The sequence below is a fragment of the Lissotriton helveticus genome, chromosome 9 (assembly GCF_964261635.1).
Source record: "Lissotriton helveticus chromosome 9, aLisHel1.1, whole genome shotgun sequence".
Taxonomy (NCBI): domain Eukaryota; kingdom Metazoa; phylum Chordata; class Amphibia; order Caudata; family Salamandridae; genus Lissotriton; species Lissotriton helveticus.
The window spans coordinates 1,073,345,329-1,073,359,283 of record NC_136070.1 but is presented as its reverse complement, the minus strand read 5'-3'; the positions used below and the strand labels follow the sequence as shown (position 1 = coordinate 1,073,359,283).

The following is a 13,955-nucleotide window of genomic DNA, read 5'->3' as shown; positions in this document are numbered from 1 at the left end:
TGCGTCCTGTTTTAAGAAGTGTCAGGGACACAAAATATTTCTTGTAATTCTGCTGGTGCGATGGACTCTGCCATTTGTTATTCCTACCCTTGCCTGAGGTGACTCCCTCCAGTCCTGGGCCTCATAAGTGGGTTTCCTGCACTACAGCCCCTTTAACTCAAGCTTTTGGGATCTTCCCGACTGCAAACAGGCATGTTAGCACCGGATCTAGATTGCTCACTCGAAGGATCAGCGTGAGCAGATGCAAGTTTGTCTCTTCACACAGCAGCATTGCTGCTCACCGCCACGAGGCCCCAGACCGTATGTGCACGATGCCCGGAAACTTTTTTCTCCCCATGGACCATTGCCAGAAACACCCCCCATGCTCCAGGCTAACTCATCTGCCACAAACAGGACTCTCGGCTCACATTGAGAAGGTAAAACTTCAGTGGGACCTGTCTGGAACTGTATCTGAGCTGCGTTCCATTGCGATCGGCTTGCCTTTACAGATTTGGCCAGGTCTACCGTGACCTCAAGTAAGGCTTTAGCGCTACTGACTTCTAAGCACTGTTTGGGATTTAATCTTTAAAAATTCCTAGCTCAACTTCTACAGATTGTATTTTTGTCGTTTTCGTCTTGTTTTAATCAAATACATATTCTCTATTTTTCTAAACATGTGTGCAGTCGTTTTGTTGTGTTTTCACCGCGTTACTTAATTAATGTGCTGCACAAATAGCCTTTAAAATTAATCCTGGCTGCTCCGTGCTAAGCTACCAGACGGTGAGCACAGGTTAATTTAGGGTGTGCTTCTGACTTAAATACTTCTGCCAACTAGAGACCTCATTTCTAACAGTACTTTTCCACTACTGCCGCTGAGGTTCATTCATAATGAAGATTCAACTCTGCGGACCCTGTCTGTGCCATTTGGCAGAAGGACAGAGTCAAAGAGAGTGAGATATGACTGGGGAACATCCATTGAGGTTTACCGCTGGTTTCTGGACGCCCTTGTGAGAGGAGAGAGGGACTCTTGTTGCTGCTCAGACCGTCCGCCTCCCGCCTCCCGCCGTTAGACCCCAGCTCCAACTTCGGGTCCGGCCGTTGAGCGGAGAGCGGCGCTGGTTCTTGGTATCGAACTACAATACCCAGCATCCTCTGAGACGCTTCCTGCGTCGATTACGCGCCAGGCGGCGCTTAAAGCTGCTGCAACCCCGGTCGAGTGGGGGAACATCCATTGAGGTTTACCGCTGGTTTCTGGACGCCCTTGTGAGAGGAGAGAGGGACTCTTGTTGCTGCTCAGACCGCCCGCCTCCCGCCTCCCGCCGTTAGACCCCAGCTCCAACTTCGGGTCCGGCCGTTGAGCGGAGAGCGGCGCTGGTTCTTGGTATCGAACTACAATACCCAGCATCCTCTGAGACGCTTCCTGCGTCGATTACGCGCCAGGCGGCGCTTAAAGCTGCTGCAACCCCGGTCGAGTGGGGGAACATCCATTGAGGTTTACCGCTGGTTTCTGGACGCCCTTGTGAGAGGAGAGAGGGACTCTTGTTGCTGCTCAGACCGCCCGCCTCCCGCCTCCCGCCGTTAGACCCCAGCTCCAACTTCGGGTCCGGCCGTTGAGCGGAGAGCGGCGCTGGTTCTTGGTATCGAACTACAATACCCAGCATCCTCTGAGACGCTTCCTGCGTCGATTACGCGCCAGGCGGCGCTTAAAGCTGCTGCAACCCCGGTCGAGTGGGGGAACATCCATTGAGGTTTACCGCTGGTTTCTGGACGCCCTTGTGAGAGGAGAGAGGGACTCTTGTTGCTGCTCAGACCGCCCGCCTCCCGCCTCCCGCCGTTAGACCCCAGCTCCAACTTCGGGTCCGGCCGTTGAGCGGAGAGCGGCGCTGGTTCTTGGTATCGAACTACAATACCCAGCATCCTCTGAGACGCTTCCTGCGTCGATTACGCGCCAGGCGGCGCTTAAAGCTGCTGCAACCCCGGTCGAGTGGGGGAACATCCATTGAGGTTTACCACTGGTTTCTGGACGCCCTTGTGAGAGGAGAGAGGGACTCTTGTTGCTGCTCAGACCGCCCGCCTCCCGCCTCCCGCCTCCCGCCTCCCGCCGTTAGACCCCAGCTCCAACTTCGGGTCCGGCCGTTGAGCGGAGAGCGGCGCTGGTTCTTGGTATCGAACTACAATACCCAGCATCCTCTGAGACGCTTCCTGCGTCGATTACGCGCCAGGCGGCGCTTAAAGCTGCTGCAACCCCCGTCTCGCGGGACGCGAGCGGGACGCCCGGGGCGAAGCCCGGGCAAAGGGCGGGCCGTCTGAGGCCGTCCGAGGTTGGCCTAGGTTGGGTTGGGCCTGGTCTCTTGGTTTGCTGTCTTGAAACCGACGCTTCTGCACATTTCTTCATCCCGGCTGATTACATCGTAAGTTTTTAACTTTGGTTGTGTGCAAAGAGTATTATGCCTCCTAAAAAGTTACCTACTTCTAGCAATTCTATTGAGGACTATCTGGTACAAGTTGTAGAAAAAATCAACAGTGACAGGAGAGCATCTTTGGGAATAGACTCATCCACCCAATCTCCCTTTATTGATATCGAGTCAGACGATCCCTTTGGCCTTCAGATTAATAATAGCACAAATTGTGCAATACTCGACTCATTTCCGGATACTATAATTATACAGCCTAGTGGTACTGTTGTTGGACCTGAAGACCTTAGTGTTAACGAAGTACTGACAGAGATAACCACTAGTCATGATCCCTCCATCTCCCCTCCAGTACCCGTCCTGGGGAAAAGGGAGTGTCTAAGGTCAGCTAAGAACAAAGTTGCAAACCTCCCAAGGAAACATTCAGAGGAAGAGGAGCCTGATCTGACTAATGAGGCTTATATCACACTTTCAAATGCCCAATTTAATAAACTACTGGCTTTGATGGATACTAAAATCAAAGGTGTGGTTAAACCACTGGTCAGCAAAATAGATAAGTTAACCTCTGAGGTTAACCGACTGGAAGGTCTGCTGGAAAAAACCTTGGGTGAGATAGGTAAACTCCCGGAAAATGTCTCTGCCAAGATAGAGGAATCTCTAAGTAAAACAGTAATTGCAGCTAACAGTGGACTCATCCCTACCCCTGTATCAAACCTACAAATGGCAACTAATAGTACTCTTCCTGGTGACTCTCATATCGCCCCGATCCCTGCTCCTGTTGCTGAAGACCCATTTACTGAAAAAGGGACTTTCGAGCTTGTGGTTGAAGCTTCCCCATTGGTACTTGTTCTTGCTAATGTTCCGCCCTTGGCTCAAGGTGAGCGTGAAACAACATCTTCTCTAATAAACAAATCCCTATCATGGTTGACCAACAACATGGTAATCACTCCACGGGGAAAGCAGCAACTCTCTGAAGAGCTCGTTAATGCAAGAAGGGTCCAGTGGATTGGGGACAGGGTGAAAAAGTTCAAAGGGGAGTGTGTTGTCCTACACTTTTCTGACCCTGGGGTTTTGCCTAACATCTTACCTAACATCCTACCACCACAACGGAGATCAACCTCAATAGTTCCATTGACTTTGGACTTCTTCTATTCTAGAAAGGGAAGTGGCCCAAACTCAAGTATTTTGAGAACCAAATGGAACATTGTGACTAAGAGGGGGAGGAAGGACGTCGCTTCAGTGGACTGGGGCTTGGGGTTGGAAAATCGTTTTTCTGCATTGTCTAACTTAAATGATTGTGATTGACAACCATCTATTTGTAACTCTATCCCCTTGCCCCTCTGTGACAAAAGAACTCTTGATGCAGTCAGTAATTTAACTACAGATTGTACTCAGGGGTATCCGTCCGATGATACACCAGGGCCATCCAATGTAAAAACCATTAATCAGGTCACTGGGGGTAGGACGTCACACAAGACCATTACAAACCCCTATTCTCTTACGACATCAAACTCAGGGAATCTCTTGTCCTGGAATGTGGCTGGACTTTGTTCCAAGATGGATTGTGCTGATTGGTTTGAATTTATTAATAATTACGACCTTTGCATCTTCCAAGAGACTTGGGCGTGCGATCCTATTTTTGCCTTGGGGTATGTAAATTTCCATGTTCCTGCTATCAAGGGCCCAAAAGGGCGGCCGATGGGGGGCCTTATTATATGGATTAGGCAGTCTTTAAAAACTGTTGTTAAATGTGTGGAGCTTGACCAAAAAGATATCCAGCTCATTAGATTGACTAGCGATCTATCCATCTCCATAGATATTTATAATATCTATGTTAGAGGCGGAAGTAAAGGTAAATCTGAGGTTCTTTTGAGTCTTTTTAATCTTCTCGAGACACAATCTGCAGGGAAAAACATTCTAATTGCAGGTGATTTAAATCGCACTTTCGAACCTCTCATCACTGGTGACTCTCCTCTTGGAGCAGAGGAAGATAAGCTTTGGGACATCCCCACACTAGATTCCCCACCGATAACTCGGTGGACGGCTGACATCCTAGGCCTAAACGCTATGTGTCTGGAGCACGGGTTACGAGCCTTGAATGGTCGAACTCAATCAGATCGTGTTCCCGCCATGACTTTTAGCAACGGGCGAAGTAAAAGTCGCATTGACTATGTCATTTGTAGTATATCCATATGGTCATCTCTCAGTGACATGGTATTAACTGCTAGGCCAGAAAGCGACCACGACCCGCTATGTGTCTCACATAATTGGTGGACATCTAACGAACTTGCTCCAACCCCTTGTGACCAACTTGTGCTCCCGACGATCATTCCATCTAATAACATGCGTAGGTTAAGGTGGTCTGGTGTCAAGACAGATCAGCAGGTCCTGGAAAAGATAGGAGCAGCGGCAGACAAGGCCATTTTGGCACTGGAGAGTATTGCTGGGTCTTCACATGGACATGAAGATATCACTAAAGCACACACGACTCTTTTTACTGAAGTTAAAAGCTTCTTCTTAAAACCCGTACATAACACTAGGGCCCGCCCGCATAAATCAGCAAAGTGGTATAATCAAGATTGTAGGGCAGCAAGATTTAAATTAGGAGCTGCAATCAAAAGTAACAACTTGAGCGAGATTCGATCTGCCAGGAAGCATTATAAAAACTGCATCGCTAGGGCTAAAAGAGAATGGGACGAAGACCACTGGCAGAAACTGAAATGTGCAAGTGAATGCAAACACTCTAGACTATTTTGGCATATTGTCAAATGGGGCCACGATAGATCTCCAGAAACTCCCAATAATAATGTCTCTCACGATGCATGGGTTAAATTTTTTAGCGAGCAGTACTCCTCCAGGGATCAGTTTGACAATAGCTCCAGCCCAACTTATCTGTTCGCAGATAAAGACATTTTTGTGCAGAGTGAAGTCCTGTCTGCCCTGAAATCTGTCCGTAGTGGCCGAGCTCCGGGTATTGACGGAGTCCCGGCGGATGTCTTTCTAAATGACACCGACAGGTGGAGCAAGTACATCTGCCTTCTACTAAATCATATTGCTAGGGGCGCTGAAATCCCGGTATCCTGGCGGGGTGCTGTTATTATCCCAGTATATAAAAAGGGAGACCGTGCTCAACCTTGCAATTACCGCCCAATCAGCATAATTGACACGGTTCAGAAAGTTGTAGGACGTGTAATCATTAACAACTTGCTTGATTGGGCAGAGGAGCAGAACGTTTTATCTCCTTTTCAGGCTGGGTTTCGCAGAGCAACCAGCACTGTGGACCAGGTCTTCCGCTTTCAATTGATACAGTGGAGGACCGTGGTTCTGGGTGGATGCAGTCTCTACGCAGCTTTCGTTGACTTACGGGCTGCATTCGACCTGGTGCCGAGGGCAAAATTGTGGGAGGTGCTGGCAGCTCTGGGGGTCCCGATGACCATTTTAACTTTGATCATGAGACTCCATGAGGGCACTTATGCTAAAATCCAATGGGGTGGTTACGGTAACGACACTATTGATTTTCCTGTCGAGCGTGGGGTTCGACAGGGCTGTTCAATGGCACCGACATTGTTTACACTTTTCATTAATGGAATTGTTCCCCGCATGCAAGCCGAACCTGTAGATGCTCCCTCACTCGCAGGTGTAAAAGTTCCTATTTTAATGTTCGCAGACGACACCTTAATTTTATCAAAATCCCCTAGCGGTCTGCAAAAGGCACTGGTAATTTTTGACAAATTTTGTAGTGACCACGGCTTGGAGGTAAACGCAGCCAAAACAAAACTCATGGTCTTTAATTCTAGCAGAAATTTTAAATCCAAAATATCCATGAGTGGGCGTTGCCTCGAAGTAGTAAATTCTTTTACTTACCTGGGGATCCACATTTCAAATGATAACAGATGGAACCATCATTTAAACATTGCAGTATTAAGACACAAACAACTGGCTGGTGCCATCATCAAGGAACATAGTAAATCTTTGACCAAACCAATTAAACCTCCTTTGATCATATATGAGGCTAAGGCAATTGGGTCATCATTGTATGGGGCAGAGATGTGGGGACAAGAAAACCTCCAGGAGTTACAGACATCAGAGAATAACTTCCTTCGGAAACTAACAGGCACCCCACAGAGCAGCCCCCTTTTGCCTCTCAGATATGACCTTGGCAGGAAGGAAATCTCGGCAATGTGCAAACTTCGTCCGATATTATATTGGCGTAGAATCTGGACCACCCCTGAGTTGTCACACTATGCAGCAGGGTTTGCTGATGTCATCAAAGCAGACCGATTCCATAAAATCAGATGGTTTAGATCATTAAAAATAGCATTAAGTGAACTAGGGTTAATCGAACTGTGGTCCGATCCAACAGGGTCATCCTTCCCATCCAAGTTGTTCATAAAAAATCTTTTCTGGGAACAGGTTGAAAACAGGAGTTTCCTTAGCAACAATTATGGGTCTATGACGACTGCTTTCCTTGAAGCTAAACTGTTTCCCATGCTTGAAATCTATTGGGATCTTATAACTAAACCCATGGATAGGAAACTGTTTTTCCAAATGAGGGCTGGCTCTCTACCACTGAGTAATTTAACATCAAAATGGAGAAATGGAGGTCCAGCTATTTGCCCAGTTTGTGGGGAAGGAAAGGAAACGCTAGGTCACTTCTTGTTTGCTTGTTACGCATATTCTGCTCCCAGACGTGTTTGGTTGGCTCCCATGTGTAGAAACTTGGGTACTAAAAGTAGTATGGTAGCTCTACGCATTGTTAAATCTACCTCCTTAAACTGGATTATTATAGCGACTGCAAAGTACTTGGGGTGGGCGTGGGTAATTAGGCAGAGATTGCTAGTAGGGTGACTACTCTCTGCTTAGTTGAACAGAGACTGCTAGATTATCTATTCTCTGTTCACATGCGAGGTGTCTATCTGATGAACATTTTTTATATTGATTTTTAATAGTGATACTGGATTGCTTTTAAATTTGACTTTTTATTATATGAACTTTGCACCTTTGATTATATATAGCAGGATGAAATGTAATTCTAAACTGTCTTTTTAATGTGTATTGTGCTTAAGTCATAATTGACTCTGTAATTTAATTGTATTTTATTATGTGTTTGTTTGTCTGCTTTTATGAGTAATACTCGAATAAAGCACTTTTGAATTGAATTGACTGGGAATGAAAAAATCTCAGAGTATACATCACCATGCGCACAGCAAGTATCTTCTCAACCTTAATAGCAAGAAATGTATAGAAATAAAAGCAGAACTAATTATTTACATACAAAGGTTTTGCGCATCCTAGTAGAGCTCCATTGTGGAGTACAGGATTTGTTCCCCAGTTGCATGATGTACTACACAGCTTGGATCTAGGGTTTGCTCTTCATATGGTCCTCAGGGATTATTTTTTAGCTGTTAATGACTCTTTTATTTATGGCAGCAGTGTTGGTAATGGAAACATTTACTCCGGGGTCCCCTAAATTTGGAGCCACGGGTTAGCAGCTGAAAGGGGTCCAGGATCACAAAGAATAGAATCTTTCAACGTAGATATATTTTTTTTAGAATCTACCCCGAATAAATTGGCAACAAGGACAAAAGTGACAGTAAATCTACTCCGGCTTACTTAATTATCCACAAACATGCTGCATTTAAAAATATCTTATGGGGTTAAGGCACCTGCTGCAGAAATCTGTGTGTCGTTAGCACGTTCCAGGGTACTAGAGTGGAAAGATATCTTAGTGCCTTTTCTTTAAAAGGCTCTTAGCAGGATGACAGTAACAGGAGCCCTTCCTGCTGCTACAAAATCCGAGGAGATAAATCTTAGATAGGGGACTCAAAGTCAAATTCGGTGGATGAAAAAAGAAAGTGTGAGACCAGGAATTGATTGGTGCTCAAACGAAAGTTTTACTTTTTAAAATATATTTTCTCCAGAAGGACGTAACAATAAACTGCACATTTCAATAATGGAGTATTCATGAATCCAGTTGGATCAATAATCTTGAAGACCTTCAGATAAAAAGGTGAGTATCACATACCAGATATCTCAAACAATTGTCAATGGTTTTCATTCATAGTAGCCAGCTTTAGTGTTTTCTTTGTGTAACCGCTCTAATGCTCCTTTTTGCCAAAGTCTCTCAACAAGAACAATAGTTCGGCGTCTCTGACTTTCGTTTATCATCTCTCGATTGTGAAATGGGTATGCTGAAACACGCTCTTATTGCACTTCATTCATTTATTTACACTTGCTACTGTGCACCTGTGGATTTCTCTTGCAGGTTTGTGGCAGTGATATTTCTGGTGTTCTAGATGGTCTTTCGATAACAACATAAACGAGCTGTTGTTGCCAAACCAACTGTAATGAATTGTGAGTACTAAATTCTCTTTATACGTATACCACTTTTGACTTAAATACAATATAGTACAAAAGTATATACTGTACCTTTTAAGAAATTGATGACTTTTCCCCATTTTGCTGAATCAAAGGGATGAAGCTTTTCCAGGCCTATAAATGTTATATTGTAATCGGAAGAATAAACGATAGGCCAGCATGTTGATGGAATATTCTCATAAAGTTGCGTTTTGTGAGGCCTACAAGGAGACAAAAAACAATTGTGTTAACTATACTTAATTGGTTGCTGCTTACTTAGCATATTAAACAATTGCGGCCTTTTAAAAAAAAAAAAAATTCGCATCATTAAACATGCCATACGCCTGCTACTGAAAAGTCAATCCAGGAGCATTTAGAGTGTCACACAAAATGTAAATTAGCGTTAATGCTAATAATGCGGGGCACATTATGCTTCCTTATTCTATGAGGATGTGGCACTGAATGTGGGAAAGTTAGGAAACGAGTCCAGAAAATACAGTTAGCGCCATAGGACTAGAAATATGTGCAAAAGTATTATTACCAATTTTGAAACTATGGTACAGCAGAAACATTATCTCTCGATCTCCTTAAATAACCACAAATAAACTCACAACAACACGCAGTGTTGTACAGGCATGAGCATTGCACCCTGCCTCTGAAAATGTTGTTTCCCCACTGTTGAACTTGGACCTTTCTGCAGGATCATCACTAAACCTTTGGCCTTCTGCCTCCTGTATCAGGATCAAGGTACTGTGTTCAGTGGAATTAAAAGGGGTCCCTGTAACCAGCCCCTGCTCTATCGCCTTCGGCATTAATTTGTGACTTTGACCAGGTCTGGAGCGACTAGATCACCGCATTTGGCGCTTTGTGCTTTTTGGTGCCATTTACACTGAAATCTTTAAACTTGCATTTCTCCGATTGCACTGATTGGATTGTTGTTGTTTCGGTATTTATTAAAATGTACTCTGTTTTTAGGTCGAGCCTAAGGGCAGCGCACATGCGCTGCTCACTCTGCGAGGCATGCTGTATTGAGGTATGCTCCTGAAGCCCTCCCCACTCTCCGCCAATATTTGTCATTGGCTTATACGACTGCCCATCGTATATTCTGGCTTCTGATTCGTACAGAGGCTTGTTAGTCCCTCCTTGGTACCGCCTTGTCTTCATTTGTAACCTCCACCAAAGACTGGCCCTTTTACTTCAGTTGTTACACGGTACGCTGTATGAGTTGGTGAGCACTATTTTCTTTAATGCTCTTCCCCCATTCCACCCACGGCATCGGAGCACCCGCCCGCGTTGTTTTAAATTGTAATATATTTTATTTCAAATTACAGCGTGGTCCGCTTTATAGCAGCTGCGCTTAATTAATTATTTAGTATATGGCGCGGTCTGCAGTCACTTTAGGGGCTGTGCCTATTTAATCATTTCATTATCAGCGTGGCGGCTTTCACTTTAGCGGCCGCGCTATTAAGCTTTTGAAATTACTTCTTTTTTTTTTACTTTGGGTGAAGATACCCTACTTGCTTTCACTATAGTGGTGGCCACGCCTCTTTCAATTGATGCTGCTCAGGGTAACCTGAATATGCGAGCATCGTCTAAAAAAAGGGTGTGGCCACAATTATAGTGGTCTTGCATTTGCGAGTTTGTGCACTTGGCTTTAAAAACAACAATGCCTTTTATATATGTGTTCCTTTTAAAAACACAAATATAAAAGGAATTGTCATTTTCAATGCCAATAGCTTAAACGCTCGCAAATGCGAGACCTATCGTATTGAAAATGCTTGTTCTAAATTGGTGTGAGATTTTCTTGTGTTGTGTTTTTACTTGATGACTGGTTGAAGTGCTGCATAAATACTTGACACATTGCCTTTAAGTTAAGCCTGAGGGAGTTGAGCACACGTTAATTTGGGGTTTGCCCGTGACTTCACTTTCACAAGGATTGTGGCTGCAGCTTGAGCAGGGTTTCACCCCGCAACCAGTAACCCAATTTCTTGTTCACAATAAATACACAGTACAGGCTAGACAGGACAACTATACCTCGAATACAGAACACAGACAGAGGTCAAGCAGGATTAAAGGTATAGCTAAACAGCAGAAATAATCCTGCAGAAATTGGGGTAATTCCTTGTACAAGTGTTATAGTGGGGCATTTCAACTGACTTTCACTGCAGTTAGTTACTTTCTCCCAGACAGCCGACAGCAGAATGCAGGAAGAAGTCATGGATGCTTTACATGTATGTATAAAGGATATATTTGTCATCTTCTTTACAAACAAAGGAGAGGACAGAGGCCACAAAAGCCTACATCTCCAACATTCTCTGTCCTTTCAGTGTCAAACAAAAAGCACCCTTGACCAGCTAGCAGTTCTTAATTTGAGCTGGGGGGGATCTGGTGCTTGGCACTGGAACTTAATTGCCAACACTGCCACTTATGACAGTCTGAAACATGGTGGCATTGTTAGTCTAATTTAAAGATGGGCACAAAAACAATTGCATATTAATCCCATATGCATTCAAAAACAACGAATACCAAAATTCAGTTCCTTGTGTTCAGCCGCCTCTCTTGGCCCAAATGCCACCCACTGCAGCCGGACCTAGGAAAAGTCTGCTCCCGGAGTCAGGCCTCTCCTCCCACCTCCCTCCTCTCCACCTCTACCACCGGCGGGCCCTCCCCGCATCTGTATGCCCTACGCTGATGTATTGGCCCAAGGTAGCCAGTCTCTCTCACCTTTCGTCATCCCGGATCCTCACCCAGTGGAATTTAGCCTCCTCAGTGTCGCACTGCATGCAGTATGCCTCTGTTACTGCGTGCCTTGTTGTTACTTACCCGGGGCCCGTTCCTGCTCGTACTGCCATGTCTTAGTGCTTTCTCCCTCGGATTGTGTCATGCTGGCTGGCTCCAGCACCAAAGAGCTATTGCGGCCTGCATCCCTCAGGGGACGTTCCTCCAGCCTCCAGTCGATCCGTGGCCTGTTCTGCCATGCAGTCCTCCCTTCCCTCACTCTCGCTTGGGCACCACAGAACTCACTTCTAGCACCTTCCCCTACCTGAATGCTACACAGAGAGGAGGGCGGGCGCCTCCACCAGTCTCTGCAATGCTCTTCCTTTGGGCTACAAGTCGGCCTCCCTCCAGGCCCTTCTTGTGCTGTTTCTCACCTTGGGTGGTTCCAGTCACTCGTCCTGGCTTCCCTCTAACCTCGCTCCTTCTGAAGCCCTCTCAGTCTCAGGGCACCAGAGCCCTCGATCCGCTAGGGCTCTGTGCCCAATTGCATCTCCTTCACTGCTGTCTCCTGACCTGGCCTGTCAAGGTCCAGGTTTCACAAAGTCAGATGGCTCACTCTCTCCCCCAGCGCCTTTTCCACCGACGCTTGGACCTGAACAGCCACGGCCTCCTCTGGGGGTGCATCAGATCCTCCGCTGCCATCTGGGGTTCGAGCCATATCGACACCATATGTATCATGACCGATTTATAGGGATTTAATTATCGGCAGCCGCGGAGCAGTGTCAGTGTGGAGCCATCTTGGTTGGCGGTCAGCCATACCCCTCGGGTACAAGTCATTTTAGACACGGTGAAAAAGCGGAGGTGATCAGAATGCAAGGAATGGAAATGGATGTGTCTGCATTTTGACTAATCTGCTGGTTGCAGGGGAGGGAAATTCATGGGGAGATCGGATAAAATACACAGCCTCCCCCAACGGACACGAGTCGGGACCTCAGGGGGGGGGAATCAGGAAAGACCAGAGGAACCCAGTTGCAACTCGAAAAAGGGACACAGGGGGCAGGAGGTGTAGGAGGCCTCAGTGGGCACTGGCAGCCCCCCAACTCACTGGACGTGCCGATGGTCCTTAACTTAGTGACATTAAGCACTGAATAGAGGAGAAAGGGGTGAGTCGCTGGCTGCACCAGAGCCACCCGACCTGACAGTGGAGGGCAGTGGGGTCCTCTCATGCTGCTCTCATTGGCCCCTGATACCTCACAGGGAGAACGGAACTCGGAGAGAGGCGGTCACGCGCTGAGGGCTCACCACGGCTGACATGGTCAGAAATTGTGGGCCTAGACCCACGCAAACGAATAAGCTCGATAAGTACACAGTGAACGTGTCATCTTCTGCATACCGAGTCGGAGTGGAAATGCAGAAACAACGGCAAAGCTTTTAAGCGGTTAAAAAAGTATTGAGGGACAAGGACATTAAATATATGATTATGTTCCCAGCTAAATTATGCATTGTGTCTGAAGGCAAGTTGTGGCACTTTACCTTGCCGGAAGAGGCATGGAATTGGGTGGAGGGATGGAGGCCTGTGACTCACAAAGGGAGGCAGACGAGGGCTGGAAAGGGTCAGGGCCCAACAGACAATTTCCGGAACCCGGAACATACTGAGATGCCACACTCTGTGGAGTCCCGAGGGGGCTCCTGAGAGACTCAGGATCATGTACTGAATAAGACACTCACCTCCCAGTGCAGACTATGGTGGGACTCGTGCTATTAGAAGTAATGGTTGGTAAGAAATAGGGGGGTGGAAGACTTTGTAACTTCAAAGTAAATGCTGGCCTGTCTGGGGATGGGCTCTTGAGACATCAACATATGACCCCTACTCAGAGGTCTTTCATAAGGGATTGCTAAGTTATGTTATCCTACTAAAATTGGTTATGGTGGCAAGCGCAGCCAACCCACATTTCATTATCGTAGTTCTGGGCCGACAGGCACTCTTTAGGGAAGGTTTTCTTAGTTACGTAACTGTATCATTGCAACACGGCACCAAGAGGGAGGTAGGGGATACGGGAGTCGTCGAGAGTCCACTGCGAATTCATTTATCTCCTGCTTATCCTGGAAAATGACGGGGAGCATATCCCACTTACATCATCATGGCAGGCCCAAGAGGGGTAGCATTGAGCATCTGGTCCTGGAATGTCAATGGTCTGATGGAATACAATTAAGCGAACACTTGTATTACAACTAATTAAGCGGCATTTCGCTTCAGAAAGCCCATCTTAGGGGTACACAATATAAGGCACTGGATCTCTTCGGTTACATGATGATAACCCATTCAGAGGGGTGGGAATACTGCTCAAAAAATCATTGCCATACATAGTACACTCCACATGGAATGATTCTTAAGGATATACCGGGCAGTAACCGGCATATGGGAGGGGGGTGGGAATACTGCTCAAAAAATCATTGCCCAGGCAGGCTACGCAACGAAGCAAGATGGCC

The 13,955-nt window shown here is 46.4% G+C and overlaps 1 protein-coding gene across 1 annotated transcript in view; it reads right to left on the bottom strand.

Annotated features, from left to right (window-relative positions):
• HDAC11 (histone deacetylase 11) overlaps positions 1–13,955 on the bottom strand; it is a 258,327-nt gene that overhangs the window by 228,897 nt on the left and 15,475 nt on the right. The window contains exon 2 of the mRNA XM_078661452.1: positions 8,820–8,968. Coding sequence (XP_078517578.1) covers positions 8,820–8,968 — 149 coding nt within the window. The remainder of the gene's footprint in view (positions 1–8,819; positions 8,969–13,955) is intronic.